At 39.4% G+C, this 26,723-nt stretch overlaps 1 protein-coding gene across 3 annotated transcripts; it reads right to left on the bottom strand.

The window, feature by feature from the left end:
• Positions 1-26,659, bottom strand: ctu2 (cytosolic thiouridylase subunit 2 homolog (S. pombe)). Of its 3 annotated transcripts, XM_078544481.1 has the most exons (16): positions 26,245-26,659; positions 24,572-24,646; positions 20,976-21,054; positions 19,482-19,541; positions 19,335-19,382; positions 17,217-17,277; positions 15,793-15,902; positions 15,273-15,640; positions 13,721-13,856; positions 12,794-12,925; positions 10,633-10,724; positions 8,655-8,752; positions 8,125-8,299; positions 5,671-5,737; positions 4,881-4,939; positions 1-2,386 (listed from the first exon to the last, which is right to left on the bottom strand). In XM_078544481.1, exons 5-16 carry the CDS (start codon positions 19,344-19,346, stop codon positions 2,314-2,316), a joined length of 1,383 nt encoding a protein of 460 aa, XP_078400607.1. In that variant the 5' UTR covers positions 19,347-19,382; positions 19,482-19,541; positions 20,976-21,054; positions 24,572-24,646; positions 26,245-26,659; the 3' UTR covers positions 1-2,313. The 3 variants fall into 3 exon arrangements, with proteins under 3 accessions (XP_078400607.1, XP_078400605.1, XP_078400606.1); XM_078544479.1 differs by lacking the exon at positions 19,335-19,382 and having other exon boundaries at positions 26,245-26,624; XM_078544480.1 differs by lacking the exon at positions 19,335-19,382 and having other exon boundaries at positions 5,671-5,734; positions 26,245-26,457.
• Between the last annotated feature and the right edge of the window lie 64 nt (positions 26,660-26,723).

Genomic DNA, 26,723 nt, shown 5'->3' with positions numbered 1-26,723 from the left:
TTACTTCTAGCGGTCAAATTTTATTGCAGAATTTGTATGTTTCACAACTCAATGCTGCCCCTAAGAGGCTGCTACAGCTAATGTAACATCAACATTCAATCTTTCAGCAACTTCGCTAATTTTAAAGGAATTACACTATTCACTTTTTTGTAAGCATTCTCTTCAAAATATTTACGATTGGTCAATTGAATTAGGCATGCAATTTAAATTATCCAGATGTTGGCTGAAGTGCATATTATAATCTATTTAAGCTGGTATACAGCTCATATCAAGCCACTTGGAATACAAGTTTAGTGACTTGTCTGATAACATTTCTTGCTATGAAGAAGCATTCACATTCTCTCAGCTAACTCAAATAACATCACGAATTTGCTGTAGGTACAAACTTTCATTCCAATTCCTAATCATTCACTCCAGCATTAGACTATCAAGCTTGCAGCAATATATACAGACCCCACTTGGATTTACTTCACCTACTAAATTAAATTTTAAACACTGAATTTCAGAAGATTTTGTTTAAAAATGACCCTGTTTTCACAGTACACATTTTAGAACTTCAAAATTACTCATTTAATAATTGATACAATAAACAGAATCTTCAGTTATACAAAATTATCAGTATATACTTTCCAGTGTTGAGTCACAACCCATCTGGAAAAGTTAAAATTTCCAATCTCTGTGTACTTGATCATTTTAGTTGTATTGTCAACTATTTTAAAAGCTAGTTAATTTATGGGCATGTAGTCATTGTAGGATTAGAAAAACATATACCCACCCCCGCCCCGGTTAAAATTAGTTATTGCAGGGAAAGATAAACTAACCACACAACCTTTACAAAATAAACATTTTGTCTTGTATATTAGGATTATTTACCCTCTCCTCCTCATTCATGAAATCAGACTCCTGCACACCTAGTTAGGGTAATGAAACAGTTAATTCAATGTCCATACTGATAAGTAAACATTTCTCAAATTAATAATCATCAGAGTGATGGCGAGTAAAGTTTAAAAGTGAGTTTTAACAAAAAAGTCAATATTATCCATTTATGCTTTCCTTGTCTGAAGTTATTTGCAATCTTTCATGATAACATTCACTTCAATCTATGCTACATTTTACAACATTAAAAATAAGGCTATTCTCAATTATGTTTGTATTTATTTACAAGTTCAGAGGCAGTTTTATGTTTCTGTATGCAGAGAACAGCTGTAATTTTTGGTGAGATTTACTTGCTAATTTTAACTTTACCAACATTGTTTGAATGGCTTAATGAACACCTCAGGTGAAAATGAAGGAGGAACAGCTGCTTTCCTGGCTGAAGAACAGAGAGTGGGGGAACACTATAATCAGCCTTTTCAGCCAATTTTCCCTCCCCTTTTACCAATATCCCACCCAATTTACGGCAGGATAGCAAAAGAAAATCCAGCCCCTCAGGGTCAGATTTTCAGTGATGCTTAAAGGAAAGCAAGTTAGCTTTCATCTTCAAAATGCTTTCACAAACGGTAGCCCCCGTTATACAAACAGAAATGCTTATAAGTGGTAGAGGGATGCTTGGTTATAGAGCTATAAATTATGTTTGTATGTTTGAGTTTATTCAAGCTTCACAAAGAAAAAATTTTGTACAATTTTGATTGTACAGGAATACTGTAAATAAGTTTCTGAAACTGTTTGTCAGAATCTGCTTTCCCTTTGACTTAGACAGAATAGCAAACGTAACAGCTGTGTTTGTAGGATCATTTATCCAAATTTGACAAAATGTGGAACACACTGATAAAGGAGTGTTTTTTTGAGATTAAGGTTAAAACATGCAGGGTAAAGTAAGGGGAATCTGTTCTTGATCTGCCTCACATAATATCATCTGGGATGGCTCAATACATTATCCCTCCTCATTTGTACCAGAAAGCCTTATGTCGAACTAAATTTGAGAACAATTTTGAATTTAATATTCCAAAAAACTGATATTTACAGACATTACATTTAAAGTTAGGTCTAACTTTTAATAGCAGCACCAAGTAAATAATACAAAACATGATTATAAATCGGCATAAACTGTCACCATGACGAGTTGTAACATATAGGTAAATCTGCATTGGAGTGGCTGCTGGGAATTCCTACCATGAGCAGTTGAACAATAACAAGGAAGCCATAGGTGTGTGATTATCTGAACTTCACCTTGTGCCAGAATGACAACTAGGTGAGTTACAATCCATGATAAATTCATTGCTCATTCCAAGCTAAATGCATAACTGTGTATATAATCGGAGAGATTCTGCAAGATGCCTTCTTGATCTTTATTGTTAAATTCAAGCAGACTGATCAGGAGCTGATAGTATCTGTTTCTTCCTCAGGGGCCAACAGGAACTCCTGGATCTGTTCCCTCACTTGGGCTCTAAAATAAATCACATTTAATGGAAATGGTAATTGATATAATCTTATGCACAATATGAGGTATGAAAGCGCCAAATCATTAAATCCAAATTTAATTATATACTTCGTTAGTTTAAATTACAGATTCACTGTTTCTCATTCACGAAGGCAGGCAAGTTACAATCTCCACACCTCCGCAGTAAAAATGATGAATTTAATGCAGAAATTCATCCATGTTATAACAACCATTGATTGCCATTTTAAATACTTGGTATAAACTGAAGTAACCCAGGTCTCACTTCTCCTCACAATCCATCTTAAAAGGGAGACCTCTCAGTCCTAAACTACGCCCCCTAGTTCTAATCTCCATGCAAGACAAAACATCCTACGGATATCCACCCTGTTAAGTCCCCTCAGGATCTTATATGTTTCAATAAGATCACCTCTCATTCTTCGAAACTCCAATGGGTACAGGCACAACCCAGGATGACCAACCATCCTGGATTTTCCAGGACTGTCCCATAAGTCAGCTTTTTGTCCCATGTCAGTCCTTCTCGGGATGCATTTTGTCCCAGATTCCTTCCATCTCTGCAGGCGTTGTACATGTTAAACCACGGCAGGTTGGTGGTTTATGTTAGGGGCTGACAGGTTTTGCCCCCTCCACTCCCACAGTCACGCCAGCAAGGAATCTCCTATACAACATCTCCACAGGTAGGGGTTGATTTACTACCTTATGCCTAGGCAGAGAAATGTACGCAGTAGCATTTTTTCATTTCTTCTTCCACTGTAATGAACATGTACACGAGCCATGGTGGTCAACACCTCAGGTTGAAATTCTATATCATTGTTGCTAATCTGGTTTTCATGTCATTGGGAAAGTTAGCTCATTTTTTTGTGTTAGAAAGTGGAGCCTGCTGTGCTAACCTTTCATTATTTATACTTATAATAAATATGATTTGTAGATTATTGCTGGTCATTGTCTGAAAGTGATATTCTTCTGTTATCTGAAGAATTAGAAGGCTGAGAAAGCTCGTCTCATTTGCAGTGAGCAATTTCAAGTAACATGGTTTGTCCCTGGGCAATGCCACATTATACTTTGGTTTGTAGGGAGCAAGGGCTTACTTATGAAGAGATGGCTTAGACTCTGAGGCTGCACTTCGTGTGGGAAAAAGCCAATTTCCTTTCAAAGTTGTAGTTGTGCTGGGACAGAAGTTTTGCAGCTTCAAGAGGAATAAATTCAATGTTATTGAAAGGTTTCAACGTCACTGAAGTTGTGTATCAGATGCAAGCCCATTTCTTTCAGCTTTAGTGAATGCAAGACCTTATGGAACAACCAGAGATGAGAGTGGCTGAAGATAAAAAGGTCCAAATGTTTTTTTTTGACAAGGAATCATGTAATCATAGCTTCTGGGCCACTTCAAATGGATGGAATTATTAGACTTCAAGTGGGTAGAAGTTTACCTTCTATTACTGTCAACACTGTGGATCAATGCATTTATATAAAATCACCAAAATCCCTCCAACACCTCACATACACATTGCAATCAGCCCCTCCCCCGCACCATACACACCCCTCTTCCCAACTCCTCCCCCTCCACTCACTCAGCAGCCCCTTTTCCCAAACATTCTTCATTCATTCAGCAGTTCCGCTTCCCTCCTCCTGCGCCGCCTCAGGCTCCACTGCTCCCCATCCTACTCTAGCCTACCAAACCTCACCAAGACTCGGGCTCCACAGCTCCCTCCTCCCCTCCCGCACCCTGTGGAGACTCAGGCTCTACTGTTCCTCCTTCCCTCCTGGCTAGCCGAAAACCCCATGCACAATCAGATTCCGCTGCTCCCCCACACCACCCCCAATGCCCTGCCAAAGCCTACGGAAACTCGAGCTCTGCTGTCCCCCCATCTTTTAACCGCTACTTTATTCAACTGCCAGCAGCAGAGCGCACCCTCCCAGTGAGAGGAGTGACAGCTCCCCCAAGCCTGCTCCAGGCATCGTTATTAACAGAGATTTTACAGCCTCACCAATTCTCTCTCCTCCCAGCTTTGGCTGCATTGGAAGAGGCAACGGCAGCTGAGGTGGGGGCGGGAGGGAGGAGGGCGGAAAAGAATATTAAGGGTGGAATTCCATTACCCAAAAGTTAGAATTCTGCCAGATGGTGTAAATTTCACATCCCTGTACAACCCACCAGAAAGAATACAAATCAAGAATTATGACCACTTTCACAGATACTTGCACAATAGACACACAGCATGTGCATAAAGCAAATGTATTGCATTTTAACTAGAATAAGATTACAAGACTTTAAATTACTGCTGAGGGGCCAGAGATATAATGATACCAACAAAGATACTTTGTAAGAAGACTATCTAAATTGTTATTCACATACAAAAGTTTGAAAACTCTATTAAATAAAAACTCAAGATGGAAATCTAATTACAATAATGTTATCTAGACTGGTTTATAAATAAATCGTTTAAATGCATCCTTCAGCATTTGAGTTTAGTATGTGTAAATTCACCTGCGCTTTCTGCGTTCTGCTTCAGACAGGACATATTGTGGTAGCAGATCCAGCGACACCTGCAAAATTATCAAAACGGTTATAAATGGTTCAATGTAAGACTGACACTTATTGAAGGAGAGAAAAAGAATAGGTGAGACATAGTCCTTGGCATTTCTAAGATACAATAATTAATATTACAGTGACATGTGGTGATACGCCACCCCCCCCAGCCAAGATTAATTTTATGTTTGTTTTTATAACTGTATATTTTGTAGAGTTAGTGTTCCAGTTTGTAGCTGAAATCAATAAATAAAATCTCAAGCAATTCAATGGGTTAGTTTTCAGGCCCATAACAGTTAGTAAATGGTAGTGGTTTTGCAATTACAGCTTGGAGTTTACACATCTCTGCTGGTCTTACCTAATTATGTAATATTGTAGGCAGTGTGTGTTTGTGTATATAGTGTATATTTTTTTTAAGCCAATTAGATAAAAGTGGTTAAACCAATTAGATAAAAGTGTGGCAAAAACTTTTCATGCATGATTCACACACAATTGCATATATGCCATACGAAGATTCCAAAAAACAAATTTTACATTGCAACCATTTAGCCCAGTAAAATAAAACAACCTTTTTGGATGCAAAAAGCCAGTCTATTGGAGTTTTTTTGATTGGATATGCAGCACAAAAAAAAATTGAAATGCAATTTACAGTCTAAGTTTTCTAATCTTAAGGATCAACATTATGAAAGTGGTGCTTATAACCAATGCAGAAATTACGATAAAATTTGGATTTTACAATCTGACTCACCATATCTTTGACAGTCAGTCTACAGCTGTAGCATAGCAGTGAGAGGAGATCTGTGGTTCTATTACTACTGAAATAGTAAATAAAATTTAATTGGTAAGTAACTTAGGAGAGTTTACACGTCATAAAATTTACTTTTGACACAGCAACATATTGAAAATTGATTTCATAAGAAATACAGTACTACAATTCAAGACACCCTAATCCCCTCTTGGCAGCTTATTCATATTAAATATTAAAGTACCAAATAGATATCTTAGTTTTGTAATTATAAACTGCATGTGCAAGGGACTGTTGTGCAACAGATAAGATGCAGATTGAGTCTATGGTTCCCTCAATGAATTCCAAATTTCAGTCATGTCTATGCTTTGAAAATCAGAATGTAAGCCAGTAACAAAGACCATTTTAGGGTCACTGTCCACATCTGAGTGACATTTGCGGAGTCCTGTTAGAAACTGCCCGCCCACCATTTTGACCAAGCTGTAGTAACCTCATGCAAGGAAGGAAATAAATATTACTAACAAAAGGTTCTAGTAACAATTTAGATGAGGATTACAGGTTGGGAATGTGCAGAAAAAGTTGGAAAATTCAATCAGATCAGTTTCCAAATAAGATACATTTGGTGTACTTTAGTTCAACAACATGAATTTTATGAGCATTTGTACCTGATTGAGCTCTGCTACAATATGAATGGTTTAAATTACTTCAGTAGAAAACCCTACGCATCAACTTACAATATATTTGTGGGTCTCCTGTATTGCTGTTCATGGTAATTCCGAGGTTAAACTGGTTTGCAAGTACACCTTGATTTACATAGGGCAGGATTTTACATCCCACAGGCGGACGTGTGCCCGACCCAATTGGGTGTAAAATAGTGCATGATATTTTGGATGGCGGGCATGTGTGAGAGTCAGGAGCGTGCCCACCAACAATTAGGAGGCCTATTAAGGCCCTTAATTAATTTAAACATATTTTTCGCTGCCCATCCAACCTTACGGTTGGCGGGCAGGCAAATTGGCCAGGCGGCCTATTGATTTTTTAGCAAACCTCATCCAGGGCGGGATGAAGTTTCCACAATTAAATAAAAAATAAATATAAATTTTAGGGCAGAATTTTTATTCTGTTCATGTTATTGTGAGTGAGTCCCATGTTGGGACATTTTTTTCAGATTTTAAAAATATTTATTTTTGATTTTAAAATTGTTTAGCTTCCTGAGGCAGCTCCCTTGCCTTCAGGGAGCTTTCGGTGCACGCACCCCCGTGCACGTGCAGACTTTTGCGTTCGCATTTCTCCCACCTCCACCCCGGCAGCACTGACCTTCTCAATGTGCCTTTCAGGCAGGCTGGCTGTTAATTGGTGAAATTGTGGTTGGGAGCCAATTCAGGCGGTGGACCATTTTCCGGCCACTCCCAGGCCCACCCGCCCAATGACCCAAAAATCCTGCCCATAGTGTCTTTTACGGGGTAAAATGTCCCAATGTGTTTTTCGGGAAATAAATCAGAAAATGTTGACATCAAGCCAAAGGAGGAGATATTAGGACAGGTGGGCAAAAGCTTGATGAAATTTGGAGTTTAGGCCCAGGACGGTGAAAATCAGAGCAATCAACAGTGGAGCAAAGACATCTGGGATATGCAAGAGACCTAAATTGGAAGAACACAAAGTTCTCAAAGGATTGTAGAGCTAGAGGACATTAGGGATAATGAAGGTTGGGACAATGGAGAGAACTGAACACAAGGAGGAGAATTATAAATTTGAGGTGTTGGTGGACCAGGAGCCAATATAGATCAGCAAGTACAGTGGCCATGGTTGACCAGGACTTAGGCAGCAGAGCTTTGAATTAGCTCAAGTTTTTGGAATGTTTTAGATGGGACACCAGCCAGGAGAGTAATGAAATGGTCGAAGCTGGAGGTAGCAAAAACAAGGATTGGAATTTCAGCGGCAGATGGGTTTAGGCACGTGATATTATGGAGGTGGTCTTGGTAATGAAAAGATATAGGATTGGATGCTCAAATAGGACATTGAGGTTGCAAATAGTCCAGTTTAGCCTAAGACAGAGGCCAGGGAGCAGTTGGAATCAGTGGATAGGGAACATAGTTTATGGCAAGGACCAAAGACCATAGCTTTGGTCTTCCCAATGTTAATTGGGGGAAATTTCTGCTCAATCTGTATTGAACATTTCTATTGCCATTCCTATCTTCAGAACTTGCATGTATTTTGACATTTTACACAAATCTTAAGTCTCTTAAATTATAACTATAACTGGACTGTATCATATTCCCATTAGCCTTGGATGGAAACAGGATTCATTATAAATAAAAATCAAGAAAGGAAGCTTTCAGCTTTCACACTGATCTAACTTTTCCACTTTGTTAATAGGAGGATGAGAATCAGACAAGAATTACAGATTTCTCTGCAACTTTTCTTTCTAAAGGCATTTCATTGTTTGTAAGGACCTACCTGCCTGTTGAATAGCATTCTTCAGAGTGTACACCACAGCATTTTCCTTTCTGTTCCTCTCCATCACCACCACAGCAGGGTTGCTCAGTAACCTCTTTAATGGGCATCTGGTCAGGAGACTGCTTGAGTGACAGTTTTTCTGATAATAGGGTAGCATGAAATGCTGAGGCTTCCTCTTGAGAAAATAACAAATTCATTGATTTTTAAAAATCCAATCATAGAATTTACAGTGCCTCACGTGATATTTCCTAACCTACATAAGTAATTTCAACAATTAATCTAGCTTCTGCATCCCTTAATTGTGAACTAGTTTCTATCTGTTGGAAAATCACTAGTCTATGTCTACCCATAGGAGGGTCTAAGCTTCTTTCCAGGTTAGGACTGGTTTTTATTTTAAGGAATTAAATAAAGAAAGAGAAAGGAATTGAATATAGAAACATTAGAAATTACCTCATCATTATTACACTTACACTGTCTGTATGGCATCCATCGACAGCATTTAAAGAGAATATTTAATATGTATGACATACCTACTTTAGTGTCCATAGTACAGAGACACAGCAGACATTTCTCCATCTGTTCAGTACAATTCAAGTCACAGCAAGCTGTATTCAGCTTCTCACTGGTCCTACAAGAAAAAAGGCTTAAAACTGAGATTACAGCAAACTATTATACTATATATTCACATTTCTTTGTTGTCTATAATCTGATACTAATTTGGGAATGAAATATAAAATTTGGCAAGGATATTCATGCTTCAGCAGTATATTGGAACATATTTGAGGTCCCTCTTATTCCATTGTGTTCCTGATCTCAACAAACTCGGCCGTGAATGAAGGCTAAAGTCATCCAAGTAGAAGAGGAGAAAAACTGGATGGGGAGTTTCCAGTGGGCTGCTCTTGTGCATTGGCTGGCTTTCAGCTGACATTAGAACTGGCAGCTCTAGAACTAGCCACACCCCTAGCCAAACTGTTCTAACACCCAACAAAATGGAAAATTAACCAGGGGTATGTCATGTCCACAAAAAGCAGGACAAATCTAATGCAGCCAATTACTGCCCCATCAGCATAATTTCAATCAGCAATGTGATAGCAAGTATAATTGACTGTGTTATCAAGTGGGAATTACTCATCAATAACCTGCTCACCAATGCTCAGTTTGTGTTCTGTAATGGGAATCAGAGGGAAAACTCTCCACTAGCTGGGATCATACCTAGCACAAAGGAAGTTGGCAGTGGTTGTTGGAGGCCAGTCATCTCAACACCAGGACATCGGTGCAGGCGTTCCTCAGGGTAATGCCCAACCATCTTCAGCTGTTTCATCAATGACTTTTCCTCCATCATAAAGTCAGAAGCGGGGATGTTCCTTGATGATTGTACAATGTTCAGTTCCATTTGTAACTTCTCAGATACTGAAGCAGTCCATGCCTGCATGCAGCAAGACCTGAACAAGATTCAGGCTTGGGCTGATAAATGGCAAGTAACATTCATGCCACACAAGTACCAGGCAATAACCATCTCCAACAAGAGAGCATCCAACCAGCTCCTCTCGATGTTCAACGGAATTATTGTCCATGAATCCCCAATCTTTATCATCTTGGGGGTTTCCATTGACCAGGAACTTAACTGCTCCAGCCACATGAATACCATGGCTATAAGGGAAGGTCAAAGGCTGGGTTTTCTACAACGAGTACTCACCTCCTGACAACCCCCCCCACCCCCACCACCCCACCCCCACAAACATACACACACACACTGTCCACTGTCTACAAGGCACAAGTCAGAGGTGTGATGTAATACTCTCCACTTGACTGGATAGGTACAGGTCCAACAGCATTCAAGAAGCTTGACACCATCCAGGATAAAACAGCCCACTTGACTGGCATTCAATCCACCATCTTAAGCACAGTGGCAGCAGTGTGCATCATCTACAGAATGCACTGCAGCAACTCACCAATGTTCCTTTGACAACACCTTCCAAAATTGTGACCTCCACCACCTCGAAGGACAGGGGCAGCAAGTGCATGGCAACACCACTACATGCAAGTTCCCCTCCAAGCCACACACCATCATGACTTGGAAATCTATCACTATTCCTTCACTATCACTAGGTGGAAACTCTGGAACTCCCTCCCTAACAATACCGTGAGCGTATCTAAAACACATGAACTGCATTACCTTCAAGGGTAATTAGGGATGGGCATTAATGTTAACTTTGCAAGTGATGCCCACATCCCAAGAAATAAAGGTGATGTGGGAGCAGGCTAACTTTCTCACTCTGATGCAGGGGTGCACAACCTTAGAAACGTAACAAGGAGAGAAAATCTTGAGGTGAGAAATGAGGACGTCATATTGAAAATCAAATCAATGTTCAGAAACATGTTAAAAAGCACACTACTGCCTTTTGTTCCACATTCCCACAATTTACTGCACATACACAAAATGTTTGGGAAGACATTATTACTTATTACAGATATATTTATCCAAATCAGAAAGCAGATAATTCTTACCTGTAAACAGTGCTTACAGTAGACGGGAAATCAGTCTGTAATTTGTTCACAAAACTCTCAGTTAGTCGATGGATGCTAGCTTTATCATTGGCCTGGGAAAGAGGATAGCAGATTTTGTCATGTGGATTAGACAAGTAACCTTTTGTTCAAACTCTTATTTTGTTACTGAACTAGTAATTCTACATAATTCAGATATAGACTCAATGGCACAGTTCTGAAGACTGTGCAGGGACAGAGGCACCTTGGGGTTCATGTGCATAGATCTTTGATAGTGACAGAGTATATTGAGAGAGTAATTAGCAAAGCATATGGGATCTTGAGGTTCATAAATAGAGCTATTGAGTACAAAAACAGGAAAGTTATGCTAAACCTTAATAAAGCTCTGATTATTACACAACTAGAGTATTGCGTCCAGTTCTGGTCACCACACTTAAGGAAGAATGTGAGGATCCTTGAGATGGTGCAGAGGAAATTTATCAGAATGGTTCCAGGGATGAGGGATTTTAGCTACAAGGTTAGGTTTGGGAAGCTGGGGTTATTCACCTCGGAACAAAGAATATTATGAGGAGATTTCTTAGAGGTGTACAAGATAATGAAAGGTTTAAATCAAGTGGACAGAGAAATGCTATTCCCGTTAGTTGATCATACAAGGACTATGGTTGGGGAAGGAGATGGATGTGGCTGTGAAGAAGAACTTTTCTTTTTTTACACAACAGGTGGTAATGACCCTGAACTGTTGCCCAAGAGGATGGTGGAAGCAGAGACAATCAATAATTCCAAAGGAAATTGGACAGCGCTTGAGGGAAATAAACTTGCAGGGCTGCGGGCAGAGTGGGGGAATGTGACTGAGTGGATTGCTCTAGAGAGCCAGCATGGACTTGATGGGCTGAATGGCCTCATTCTGTGCCGTACTGACACTATATCAATTTTGTGCAAAGCCACATTAAAAGATGTTGGTATTCATGCAGCATTTTTCAAATACTTGGTTTAATTTTTTTTCATTAAAATGTTGATAGGTGTTGCCTTCTTTTAACAGTAATTATCTGACAAAGCCCAGGCAATAAGTAATTTGCTGACTTGTCTGGCAACAATTACTGTTTGAATTTGAGGAATTACTGTATACACACTAACCACGTCCCTCTGCTGCTTTACCAGAGGTGATAATCCATTTGAAATAATGGCCTGAATCTTCGGGTCGGCGTGCAGGGGCGGGCCCCGCTTGCTGACACATAAAATAACGTGCAGTGATGCCGGGTATGTGTCTTGACGTTACTGCGTGTCGTTCCAATCTTCGGCGGGTGCACACCGGAGTCGGCTGCGCGCCCGCCAAACTGTCAAGGATTTAACAGAGCTGCCCGTCCAACCTTAAGGTTGGCGGGCAGACGAAGAGCCCAGGCGGCCTTCACATTTATCATGAAACCTCATCCTCGGGCGGGATGAGGTTTCATGAAGGATTTTTAAATCAAATAAATTTTTAAATTAAAATTCATTGACATGTCCCAGCTCATGTGCCACTGTCACATATTGGGACAAGTCTGAAAAAATTGATTCATTTAAATTTTTCATAATGGAATTAAGCTCCCTGAGGCAGCTCTGCACCCCAGGGAGATTTCTGCACTCTTTTGCGCGCATGCGCAAAAGAGCACAGGCCCAAACTCAGCCTCCTCCCCCAACCTGCACAGGGAGCGCTCAGTGCCTTAATTAGCCCGCCCGCGTAAAAGAAGGCGCGCAGCCAATCGCGGGTGGCGATCAGCTGCGCACCAGCCCACACCCGCTCCCCCCCCCCCCCCCCCCAACGCCTCAACGGGGAGAAAATTCTCCCCAATGGGTTACCATTAAGGGTATGAGGGTGGGCTAGGTAGGAAGTAAAAATAAATTGTATGTAGTTAGTCTATAAAATTTTAAGAGGCTAATTTCAAAATTATGTGGCATGTGAACATATTTCTCCTATCCCAACCAGTACTTGAGATGTCTTAAACTCCATGACAAAACCGCTCTGAAATATCTTCTCCTGGGCATCACAAATAAATACAAAATGCAATGCCATTAGACATTACTGCACAGCTCTTATTTTGTACATGTACTTTGCTACACTAAACTTTAAACAAATCGAACTAACACAGGACATTGCAGCCATTAAAAGTGCAATCGATCATCTTACCTTTGTATCTAATGCTGGAGTGAAAATATTAGGAACATCGAAAAGTTTATTGTAGAAAGCAATTTCTTTAGACGAGTATTCCCTCATTGGGCGAACTATCATGATATCTCCATAGCGATTATCTGAGAACCCCTGTGTTCAGAAACAAATAATATTTGGAAACAATTTCCGATATCACGGTTAAAAGTTTGATGTCCATGTGTCAGTGTATATTCTCAGTTACTGTATGGTGCTAAATGAAGAACACAATATTCTACAGATTATTACAGTTGCTACAGCTGCTTTTAGTTACAGGAATGCTGCTTGCAAAAGAAATGCAATCTCTAAATTCTTGGGATGCATGTGTGGCACTCACATTTATATTCTTAGTCAATGTTTTGTCATTCAAAGATAAATGTTGATTTTTCATGACCCCTCAGGTCAATAAGCACTTTTGAGTGATTATCCATTTTTTAAACATCTATTCATTCATCAGTTTTTCTTCCAGCCACCTCTTTAACAGTTGCTACAATTGAATGAACAACCTAGTAGCAGCAGTGCACACAGAAATGATCTAATAGACATGCCAGGAAATAAAAGTAGCCTATACACTGATTTTCTTCAAGACACACATTAGATTATTTTGGGGCATCAAACATGGTTTGTTCTAAACAAGTTTACAGTTTAAATTATAGTATATGCCACATTGTTCAGAATGCCCCATACAAATAAAAATCTAACCAAGGTCATAGTTGTGGCTGTACATTTACAATACACAAGTTTTTCAATGTCTTTTTTTCAAAAAATAAAATGGTGGCAATGATTAATTAGTTTAACTGCTTATCTTTCAATGCAATTTTAAGATGAATTTTGCAATTATTACAGCCTAGATCCATCACTGTCAAATTATTTTTTAGTTTTACACAGATAGTTTGCTTTACTCCTTACTGTATCAATAGCTAATGAAGCTCCACGTCCCAACGAAATATTAGTCAGAAGTTTTACTGCCAGTCGGGTACAGCTGTCTCCCAGCATTATTTTTGTGTAACCTTTGATCCTTGCAGTATGCAAGAGCAGATGATGTCTGTTGAGAAATTTTGTTTAAGAGAAGTAAAATCTACAAAGACCAGGAAAAAAAAAAGAATTATCCATATACAAGAGCTTGGCCAAAATGATCCAATTTCACAAGTTTTCTTAAAAAGCTGGATAAGAATAAAATATTTGAATAAAGTTCACAACGCTTTAGTCACAGTAGCCTTTGGTTTCAATTGCAGTCAGTGTAAACAAGGTAAATATCACATCCTAGTAGCACTATGTGTTGGTTTCCTAGCTATCCAAGTGTTTAAAAATGTAAAACCAGAATGAAACAGTTGGTTTCTATCTATATTACAAAGGCTTGACATACTATTTTCCTACACTACAGAAATGATTGCACTTATAAAAGCACTGCATAGGTTGTGGATTGTTTTGGATATGTCCTAATGCGGTGTAAGATACTATATCAATTCAAGCTCTTTTTTCTATTTTGGGTTGTCTGCTAGGAATAGTTCAACAAGATGCCTGAACAAGCAGTTTGGGCCTTAAAATTGGACCATCACTGTCTAACAATCCTGTTTGAAAGTACACTGGAACAAATGCCGAGTTATGAATGGATTTGGCTCAGCTGTGATGCCCTCATGGATGCTTAGCTTCATAATACCAGAAGGGAATCTACACCCATGCAACAATGCCTATCCAAATGTCAGCAGCTTTGGGAGAGACGATAAGAGGGAAGAGAAGATTTTGGAACAAGTACAGAGGAGGTTTACCAGGATTCAGTTATAAGTATAGGTTGGAAAAGTTTTCCTTGTAACTGAAAACATTAAGAGATGACCTGGCAGAGACACAAAAACTATTCCCATTGGCAACTGGATCAATAACATGAGATCACAAATTTAAAATCACTGGCAAAGATCTAGGGAAGATAAGGAGAAATGTTTTCACTTAGAGTTCTCAGGTTCTGGAAAAGCTTAACTGAAAATGTGATGGAAGCTGATTCTATTAATAATTTTAAAAGGGAGTTGGACAGGTTCCTGAGGTTGAGACAAAAAGCAGGAAAATGGCACTAAGCATGACTGCTCTTCTAAAGAGCTAGAGCACAGCATGACAGGCCAAGTGGCCACTTTCCATGCTGTAAATTTCTATAATTCTATGACAATCAGACACAAAATGAAAATACAAGATTGTCAGTAAATAGAGACTACTACTTGTTTTAACTGAATTAATGAGGTACATTTTAGTGTTCTTAACAGATAAGGCATTGGACAACTATTGCTGAGATTTTAAATACAGAAATAGCATTATCCATTTTCGGTAAAGTGAATAAAATGGGACAGTTGAATCTGAAAGTTCAATGCAAGTACAAATATCAGTTTGGAGATTACTATGGCAAATCATGACCTCATTTTAAAGGTATAATATTAAGATCTACTATGAAGAAATATCAGAGATTACTTTTTACCGTAATGTTTGCAGCAATTCCTCTTTAGCGGTCAGTGTCTTTATTGAACTAAACAGTTCCTTTATTGCCTCTGTTTGTGTCAAGTTAAATGGCCATTTTCCATAAGTGGAAGTTTCTGAGAAGGTGCTCCCAGTATTCTCTTTACTAAAAAGATCACAGATATTGAGTTGAGCAAGTTTTGTTTGAGCCTGGTCTTCTGAAGGTGTGACATTCAACTGCTCCACAACTGTAGGTCTTTGCTCAGCATGAATAAGCGTCTCTCGTTGCTTCTGTAGGAAACCATCCACTGCCTCTTTGTAATTCTCACCGTGATGGCTTGCTGGACTGGAGGAAACACTCTGCAGCATGGAATTAGGCAATTTGAACACCTACAAAACAAAGGCAATCAAGATTAGAATGAAAATGTTTAAATAAATAACACCCATTTTACTTATGATTAAAAATATAAAATCTCATGGGCTCCATTCCTAAAACCTCCACAAGGTCAGAATTTTGAAGATACTTTGAAAAAAAAAATTACCTCCTCTAAATAGACTATATGGTAGGGGAATCCTGAAGCTTGGAACATGCCTTCCAGCTGTGATAAAGTTCCCTGTCTTTCTTCCAGACTCCGTCCACACACAGCTCCCTCTGTAGGAGAGACAAGAGGCATTAATAATTTCCCTTTTACTTAAAAAGAGGTGCTGATGCATACACATTCACAAACATAGCTTTCCCTTGTTTATTTTCACCTCTGCAACATTGCCTGCCTCAATTCACTAGACTCAATTATTCTCAATGCATAATACAGACAATAGAGAGGATGACAAAAGGAAAAATTGAAAAGGTTAGGAAGTTAAAAAATATAATTTGGAAAGCAAGAAGGAACGATGAAGATACATTTACCAAGGAATTTAAAAATAGTAAAGTATTCTACAAACACATAAATAAGAAAAGAACAGGACCCCAGGCAATACACCAGATAAACTCAGATAATGACAACAAAATAGTGGAAATATCGAAGTAACTTTGCCTCAGTATTTACTAGGGAGACCAAAAGCTTGGACAAAACATTTGAAAAGATCCAAAATGATATAAAGACATACAAAATAGCAAGGGAAGAGATAATTGATAAACTAATGAAATTTAGAAAAGATAAAACCCCTGGATGGATGTATTGCATTTGCACACACAAACTAAGGAAGAGATAGCAGAGATCCTGGGTCGGGGAACTGTTTCAATCCCAGAGTGGCCACTGGTCCTGGTGACGCTGCTGAGACGGAAGAGCTGCCAGCTCTGATTGGGAGGCAGCTCGTGGAGGTGGGACATCCTCCTTTGAGTGGGGGAACAAGTTGCCTGAGCCACACAAAATAGCATCAGGGCTTCCAGGGCTGGTGGAGACAGACCTCACAGCTAACTTTCCAGCCACTGGGTGGGGGCCACCATCTCAGTGTTAAATCCCGACCTATGTTACAGCCCTGCACTTCAACTGCGGTCTTGTTTTCATATTCCTCTTCTCTCTCTCTCCACTTTTATCAAGTGTAGCCTTCATCCATCTGAACACTACACTCTGGAATGTTCTCTCCAATCCTCTACTGCCTTGCTACCTCTCCCTATTACTTCGAAAACCTATTACTTCAAAAGCCCTTAAAGCTCATCTCTTTGTTCATGCCTTTAAGAAAATTTGGATGTTTTTCTCACCATTTTATCAAAATACTCTTTTGGTTTTAATATCAATAACAGTAAATCCAAGAGACCGACACTCAATTTGTCAATGTCCCTTCCCTATTCCTCCAAAAATCAGATGCTCCACACAGTAGCATAACCTTTATCAATAATTAGTGATTTTTCTTAAAATGCAGTATATAGTACATCAATTTCAATTGAAAGCACGGAAATGAAAAAAAACTAAAATTACCCACATGTCCTTTTACTTAAAAAGTCAGAAAATAAGCAATACTCTACCATCTATATGGACTATCCCAGGAGAAAAACGCAACTTCTTTGGAGCTTCTCTACACAAACCCTAAAAGAGAAACAAGAATCTATTATACTTTGCTAATATAAATCTATTGCTTAACAGTACAATATAGATTTTTTTAAAGCAGTTTCTGTTTCAGTTTAAAAACAATTAATGGTAATTTCATCTTTGTTCAATCAAGATTTCAAAGTAATCATAGAATAGAATCACAGAAAGGTTATGGCACAGAACGGGGCACTTGGCCCATCGTGTCTGCACCAGCTGAAAAACAAGCCACCCAGCCTAATCCCACTTTCCAGCATTTGGTCCATTGCCCTGCAGATTATGGCACTTCAGATGCTTAATCAGACAGCTTTTAAATGACTTGAGGGTTTCTGCCTCTACTATCCTTTCAGACAATGACTTCCAGATCCCTACAACCATTTGGGTGAAAAGTTTTTTTCCTCATCTCCCCTCTAATCCCTCTACTGATGAATTTAAATCAATGCCCCCTAGTCACTGACCTCTCTGCCAAAGTAAATAGACCCTTTGCATTCACTCTATCCAGGCTCCTCACAATTTTATACATCTCAAACAAATCTCCCCTCGGCCTCTTCTGTTCCAAGGGGAACAACCCCAGCCTGTCCTAATCTTTTCTCATAGCTGCAATTTTCCAGCCCTGGGAACACCCTCATAAATCTCCTCTGTACCCTTTCTAATGCAATGACATCCTTTCTGTAATGAGGTGATCAGAACTGCACACAGTACTCAACTTGTGGCCTAACTAATGTTTTGTATAGTTCCAGCATAATCTCCCTGCTGTTATATTCTATGGGCAGAATTTTGTCCTTGGCGTGCGGGATCGGTGGAGGAAGGGAGCCTCCCAGTCGTAATAGTGTACTATAAACAGTCACGAAAACTGGTTAACTTCAACTAAAAATATTCGGCACACTGGAGTTTAATCAAATTTCTGAATTAACCAACCATAATTAAAATGTTGCCTTTTAATACACAAACCAATCTTAAAAGCACTAATAGGAAACAGTATTGGGAGATGGTTGTTTTTCAGACTGGAGGAAGATACAGAGTGATGTTTCCCAAGGGATCGGTACTAAGACCGCTGCTTTTCTTGATATATATTAATGGCTTAGGCTACAGTTTACAGGGCACAATTTCAAAATTTGCAGATTACACAAAACTAGATATTATGAATTGTGAGAAGGATAGCGATAGATGTCAAGAGGACAGACAGGCTGGTGGAATGGGTGGATATGTGGCCAATGAAATTTAATGCAGACAAATGTGAAGTGACACAATTTTGTAGGAAGAACAAGAAGTCACAATAAAAACTAAATGGTGCAATTTTAAAGGTGGTGCAAGTTCCAAAGAGATCTGGGATATATGCAGACAAATCATCCAAGGCAGCAGGGTAGGTTGAGAAAATGGTAAAAAAAGGCATACGGGATCCTGGGCATTATAAATATATTTATTAGAGTCCTAAAGCAGGGAAGTTATGGTGAACCTTTATAAAACACTGGTTAGGCCTCAAGTGAATAATTATGTTCCATTCTTAGCACCACGCTTCAGGATAGATACAAAGGCTTTAGAGAGGATGCAGAAAAGATTCACGAGAATGACTGCAATGAGGGACTTAAAAACTCAAAGATCAAGAGGAGATTTGATAGTGGTGCTCAAAATCATGTTGGATCCATAAATAGTGGATAGAAGGAAATGGTTCCTATTGGCAGTTGGGTTGAGAACCAAAGCACGCAGATTTAAGGTGATTGACAAAAAACACCAAAACTGACATGAGAAAAACTTTTTTACATAGCAAGTCGTTATGATCTGAAATGCACTGCCTGAGAGGGTATTGGAGGTAGATTCAATTGTGGCTTTCAAAAGAGAATAAGCACCTGAAGAGAATAAAATTACAGGGAAAGGGCAGGGAGCGGGACTAGCCAAATTGCTCTTGCAGAGAGCAGACATGGATTCGATGGGCCAAATGGTCATATTCTGGCTATAACCATTCTATGATTCTATAAGAGTAGTAAGTACTGCTAAACTGGCAGAAAAATGTAAAATGTTTATTTTGTTGGGATTACAAATCAATTAATAACACTTACAAAGTATTGCATTCATATTCATGCATCTGACCAAAGGAATGCAGTACCCTAGACATTAAGAAATGATTATTAATTATTTACTTTACCACATGTGCAGCATTATTGAGAAAGAAATAATATTAATTGATATTAATTGTAATAGCGTACCTCTTGAACCTGGCAAAGCATCGCACTAGATGTGGGACCACCTGATAATGCCAGCAAGACCTGTACAAAAAATAGCAAAAAGATCAAGGGGAGAAACGCAGACATTTCTGGCTATCCTTACAAGTTCTGCCAATTAGCAGTTCAGCAAATGCAGAGTACCTCCAAGAAAATTAGCCTTAGGTTAACAATTTCAGGATTGGTAGACACTACTTATTCCTCAGAAATGAGCATAGATCTAGTTTTGTCAACTTAAAAATGATTTCACATAAAACCATAGACATTTATGGCACAGAAAGGTACCATTCAGCCCATTGCATCCGTGTCATTTTTTTTGCCAAAAGAAACACAAATGCATTGGTGATATCAGAGTTCACTAATGGAGCTCCCCTGATAGCTTAGTGTGGAAATTCACTGCCCATTGAGCCTTTTGCAGACCAAGTGAGTCCCAGGTTCGATCCCCGGTCTAATCCAAGCCACTTGACTTTAGCAAAGGGTCACAGCAGGGATATTACAATTTTCCCCAGTGTTTCTTTGCTAGAGATAAGAAAAAGAAAATCAGCTCCCAATCACAACCCAGTAAGCTACTAATTTTTAAACTTATCCCAGTTCTGAAAAAGGTTACAAATCTGAAATGTTAACTCTGTTTCTCTCTCCACAGATACTGCCTAACCTGCCGAGTATTTCCAGCATTTTTTATTACAATCTAGTAGCTTCTGCTGAAAAGTTTCAGGTTCAACTGTAATAATCACTGTTCCCAATATAATGACTTATCATGTCCTCAACCTAGACTGTATAATAAAGTTCATTTTAAATCCTGAACTAGGGGCAGAATTTTTAGGTCAGCAGGCAGGTGCGATCGGCAGGCCTGGATTGGCCGAGGAACGAACTGTCGACCGCAATTTCACGCTGGTTGGCCAATTAACTGCCAACCAGCATGAAATGCATGCTGGGAAGCTCAACGCTGCCGGGGTGGGGGCAGGAAGAGGGCGGGCGTTGATGTCAGCATGGGCGTGGGTGAGCGCTGACAGAAAGCTCACAAAAGGCAGAGAGCTGCCTCAGGTGCGGAAGACCTGAAAAGCATTAAGTAAAGCTTTTAAAATCAGGAAAAAAATATGCAAGCGCCACGATCAGTCACCTGAACATATACATGATAAAAATACTGCCCACAGATTTTTATTTTTCTTTCATTTAATGACGGAAACCTCATCCCGCACTTGGATGAGGTTTCATGAGAAATGCAAAGTCTGCCTGTCTGATTTGCCCGTCCGCCAACTGTAAGGTTGGACGGACCACGAAAAATCAGAGACAATTGCACCTCTAATTACCTTAATTGGCCTCTTAATTGTCAGCAGCGCGCTTCCAACTTTTGCTTACACCTGTCGACCGAAATATTGCGTGATTTCATGTCCGATCGGGTCGGGTGCGCACGCGCATACCGAGCTAAAAGTTCTGCCCTAGGACATGTTCTTATATATCCCTCTTTGCATTACTTACCTGTTCTCCAGGAAAAATTAAGCGGGTCTTCCCTAACATGGCACGGAATTTGTGTACAAAGTATTCTTTGAAGCAGGACCTGAATGAGAAAATAAATAAACATTACTGGTGGAAAGTTGAAGCATTTTGAATTTTCAGGTATATTCTGATGCCATTAATCAACAATTACAATTAGTCTAAATGAACTAAGTAGTATAAAGATGGAAATCCATTTTTAAAATTCATTCCCACAATGTAGATGTCACTGGTAAGGCCAGTATTTATTGCCCCATCCCTAATTGTCCCCGAGAAGAGGGTGGTAAGCTGTCTTCTTGAATACAACTGAGTATTGGTAACAGTTAGGCCATTCCAGGTCAGCCACATCACTGGAGACATGTATAGGCCAGATAAGGATAGCAGGTTTCCTTCCCTAAAAGGACTTAGTGAACCAAATAGGTTTTTACAATAATCCAGTCATGGTCATCACTACTGACAAAAGCATTTGATTCCGATTTTATTTAATAAATTCTCCAGCTGCTATGGTGGGATTTAAACTCACGCCTCCAAATTATTAGTCCAGGCCTCTGAATTGCTAAACCAATAACAAAACCAGCATGCCACCTTACCCCTTAGTCATACCCAAACTTTATGTTAGTCCCCTTGTTTTTGATTACCAATGGAAACTTTCACTAGGTATCCTCTCAAAACCGTTATAAATCTGAAAGCCATAACATTCTGTTTCAGGAAAAGCCATAATTTTTCAAGCCTTTCTTCAGAAATCTTGGTATCATTCTAGTGAATCTTCACTGTACCCTTTTTTTCGGTTCCAGTATCCTTCCTGTAATTCAGTATTATATCTAGAACAGCACAATTTACTCAAATTGTGATCTAACCAAAATTCTGTACAAACTCAACATAATTTCCTTGTGTGTTTTAATTCAATGCTTCCATGTCTAAAACTCACATTCATAAGAACATGAGAAACAGGAACAGGAGTAGCTCATATGTCTCCTCGAGCCTCCTTTGTCATTATTTTTATTCTTTCATGAGATTGCTAGCTTTTGTTGTCCATCCCTAAATCCCCATGAAAAGGTGGAGGTGAACTGCCTTCTTGAACTGCTGCAGTCCATCTAGTGTAGGTACACCTGCAGTTCTGTTAGGGAGTTCCAGGATTTTGACCCAGTGACTGTGAAGGAACAGCAATATAGTTCCAAGTCAGGGTGGTGTGTGACTTGGAGGGGAGCTTGCAGGTGGTGGTGTTCCCATGCTTCTATTGACCTTATCCTTCTAGGTACAGTAGTAGAGGTAGCAGGTTTGGAAGGTGCTGTTGAAGGAGCATTGGTGAGTTGCTGCAATGCACCTTGTATAATGGTACACACTGTTGCCACTGTGTCAGTGGTGGAGGGAGTGAATGTTTAATATGATCGTGGCTAAACTTTCACATCAACTCTACTTTCCTGCCTTATCGCTTCATTCCCTTAACACACTAGAATTTATCAATATCAGTCTTGAATATGCTCATCAACTGAACATTCACATCTCTCTGGAATAGGGAATGCCAAAGATTCACAATCCCCTGAATGAAGAAATTTTTCTTTATCATAGGCCAAAATGGCCAACCCCTTATCCTAAGATTGTGACCCCTGGTTCTAGACTCTCCAAAACAATCTCTCAGTATCTAAAAGCAAAATACTGTGAATTCTGGGAATTTCAAATAAAAACACAAAATGCTGGAAAAGCTCAACAGGTCTGGCAGCAACTGTGGAGGGAGATACAGAGTTAACATTTCAAGTCCAATACGGACTTGAAATGTTAACTCTGTTTCTCTCTCCACAGATGCTGCCTGACCTGCTGAATTTTTCCAGTGTTTCCTGATTTTATTTCTCTCAGTCCCTACTTTGTCAAATCCAAGAATTTCATAGATTTATGAGATTACCTCTCATTCTTCTAAATTCCAGGAAATATAAATCTATTTTACTCAATCTCTTCTCATAGGACAGCCCTTTTATCCCAGGTAACTATGTTGCAACCTCTGTAAGCAAGCATACTCTTTCTTAGGTAAAGAAACCAAAACTGTACACAGTACTCGAGATGCGGTCGCACCAAAGCCCTTTATAACTGCAGCAAGACTTCCTTATTTTTATATTCCAACCCACTTGCAATAAAGGATAATATGCCAATTGCCTTTCTAATTGCTTCCTATCTCTGTGTGATTCATGTACAAGGCTGGAATGATCCCAGCCCCATTGCAAGCAGCTTTCCCAGGGGTGGGCCAACCAGTGGAGGGTTTCACTGATTTCCATTGGTTTCAATTTTGCCAGGGCTCTTTGATGCTTTGATTCCCTTAATCCCTTGAAAGTTTTATCACATCACCACTTAACCATCGAAATTCCAAGTAATACAACCCTAGTTTGTCTAATCTCTCCTCATAAATTAAACCTTGGAGTCCAAGGATTGTTCTAAGTCTACACTGTATTCTTTCTAAAGCCAAAACAACCTTCCTAAGGTATCGTGCCCAGAGCTGCACACTGTACTCCAGGTGTGGTCTAAGTAAGGCTTTGTATTGCTGAAACATGACTTCTGCAACCTTGCATGCTATTTCACTAGATATAAAGGCCAGCATTCTATTAGCTATTTGATTATTTTCTGTACCATTCTAATAATCTATGTACCTGGATGCCCAAGTCTCTTTGGACCTCCACTGTTTCTAGCTTTTCACCATTTACAAAGTATGCAGTTGTATGCTTTTTAGGCCTGAAGTAGATGACCTCACATTTGCCTACATTGAAATTCATTTGCCACAGCTTCGCCCATTCACTTAATCTATCAATATCTCTTAGTAACTTTACACTTTCATCTACACTGTATACAATCTGCCTATCTTTGGAGCATCAGCAAACTTGGATATGCAGCTTTCTATCCCAATGTTGTTAATGAATACTGCAAATAATTGAGGTCCGAACATGGATCCTTTTGGGGCACCACCAGTCACATCCTGCCAATTAGAGTAGCTGTCCATTATTCTCACTGTCTGTCTCCTTCCGCTCAGCCAATTTCCTAACCAAGTCAAGAATTTGCCTTCAATTCATGAGCTTCAACTTTATCTAACAGTCTCTTCTGAAGAACTTTATTAAATGCTTTCTGCAAGTCCTTATAAGTAACATACATGGACATTCCCCTGGCCACTTTTTTAGTCACCTCTTCACAAATTTCAGAGTTCTCAAACATGACCTACCCTTTAAAAATCCACACTGGTGCTCTCTGATCAACAGAAAATTTTCAAGGTCTTTAGTCACCCTAAATTAATTATAGATTTTAGTAATTTCCCAACAGATGTAAAGTTAACTATCTACGATTCCCTGGTTTACTTCCTTCATCTTCCTTAACTTTTAAGTTTTCATTCCAACCTCTATACTTTTGACAACATCCCTTACCCTCAGTTGTAATGTATTTAACTGGATTGAAGGCACACATCAGCCATGATCTAATTAAATGTTGCAGCAGGCTAGATGGGCTGAATGGCCTATTACTGTTCTTATGTTCCTTTGCATTGACAACTTATTGTATAGAAAAATCCTTATGTTTTGAAATTTGCAATTGAATACTTTGATACTTACTTACAAAACGCATCTCCAACTCGAATGACCAACACGGCAGAACTGTCCTTGCATTTCATACATTTCTGTGCAACACTACAGAAAGTTGTAAAATTTTGTAAAATTATTGTATTGTAAAATGTTAAAAACTTAAGTATTTAGAGATATCCCATGAACTTTTTCTGAACCAATTCAAATCTGGATAAAATGGTTAATGTAGTAAGCAGTTAGTGCAATACAGGCAGAATAGTTAATAACTGAAGAGACTTGATGTATTGAACGCTTTACAACTGAAAAAAGTAATCACATATTTGATAAATAAATGAAGACTTAATAAAAATTACATCTCCTTGAACAAAATCAAATACAATGTGTCTCTGGAATAATTAGTACACAGTGGGTTTCGAATGGCTTGGCCACTCATCTCTGGGTTAAAACTAATCCACACAAAGGCTAGCAAAAATCTGGAACACTCTCCCACAGAAGGCTGTGGATGCTGGATCAATTGAAATCCTCAAGACTGGGATGGTTAGATTTTTGTTAGGTCAGGGTATTAATGATATAACAAAATAACAGAGGATAAATGGAGTAGAGGTACAGATCAGTCATGATTTCACTGAATGGCAGAACAAACTCCTGTTCCTATGTGACTAGATTTTAGGCCCCTATGGAGTAAAATGTATTATCCAGACTAACGATCTAATGCAGTACCAAGGAAGTGATGCAATGTCAGAGTCAAGGCCCTTCAGAGAAGGCAAAAGCTCTGTCCGTATATTCATCAAAAATATCAAAGTAACTTCTTCATCCAAGCCTATTATGTAAACTACTGGAGATACATTTGTCAGGTTGGGAGTAAAGTGTCCTAAGTGTACTGTTAGTGCCCTATTTTCCCATAAAGCTCTCATTCTTTTCTTTCCTTTCTAAGATGTTTGACAATGGCATGTAACATCACCCTTTTGTCTTGCATTACAAAGCTAAATTTTCACTAAATGATAATGAATAACATACTAAGAAACATCAAGAACGAAAAGCTATCACATTAGCAAGATACAGTTCTGGTTACTACTCAAACGTCAGGTGATAAATTTGAGCCTTTTGAGCTTGATTCAATGGTATACTGTACAGGTAGCAACAGTAATTGTCACAAATTGAGCAGCAAAATCCCTTTGTTTACAATGTCAAGCTGAATTTGAAGCTACCCCTCATTTTTATTTGCATTCCTTCCGTCAACTTATTTTCGTTGCATTCACCTGTTTCTATTGTCTTAACGAAAATGATAGCGTGTGCTTCAAGTTCATTCTTGCTGGGAAAAAAATACGAACAAAAAAAGGTCAGTGCCTCATTTAATCTTTCAAGCCTATTTACATGAGGCATCCCCTTCAGAAAAAAAACTGGCGGGGGGAGCTGATTGGTTTTGTTTCCAACACGTTATCCGAGCGGCTGTCCGCAGACAGGACTGTCATGCTGCAGTAATGGCCAGGTTCCCAACACCACACACACTACGTATATTAAATGTGTGTGTGTGCGTGCGTGTGTAGATATACAAACATTACATATGTGCGTATGGTTTTTTATATATATATATATTTATATACGCGCACGCACACAAACACATATTGTATGTATATTAGGGACCTCGGTCGACAACAAAGCGTTTCAGTAAAAATGAATGGGTTCCCCAGTCACTCTCTAACCTTGCGGCCGCCGCCCTGTCCAGCGGCTGCTCGGTGTAATCCTCCTCAGCCTCACACATTGCCCACTCCGGGATCCGCTCCGGCTGCTGTCACGCACTCGGTTTAAACGGGTTTCTGTGGCTTCACGCGGGCGGGCGGACGGCGGCGAACGCGTGCCGGTGAGCCCGGCTGACACGCGCCACCTCCTCCGTTACTCGACTGACGCTAACATGGATCAGGAGAAACCCGACTGAATATTGGTCCCTCTTCTCTTGTTTTTTTTTTCGATTATCCTGTTTCTTTACAGTCAGTTTCTTGTTTTTTTTGTTTTATTTTTCGGTCATCAGAATCATCCCCTCATACCCGGTTGGGCTTTGGCCTTTGTTGAATCACACAGCTGCTCCGGGAGGGAGAGAGCAAATGGCGGCGTTTCCCTGGGAACCGACTCGGGTCCGGCTGCCGCTGACGTCACTGAGCAGTCGCGGAGTGATGACGCGATG

This window comes from Cetorhinus maximus, chromosome 6 (assembly GCF_964194155.1).
Source record: "Cetorhinus maximus chromosome 6, sCetMax3.hap1.1, whole genome shotgun sequence".
Lineage (NCBI taxonomy): Eukaryota > Metazoa > Chordata > Chondrichthyes > Lamniformes > Cetorhinidae > Cetorhinus > Cetorhinus maximus.
Note: the sequence above shows the minus strand (reverse complement) of the source record. Positions and strands in the feature narration are given on the sequence as shown.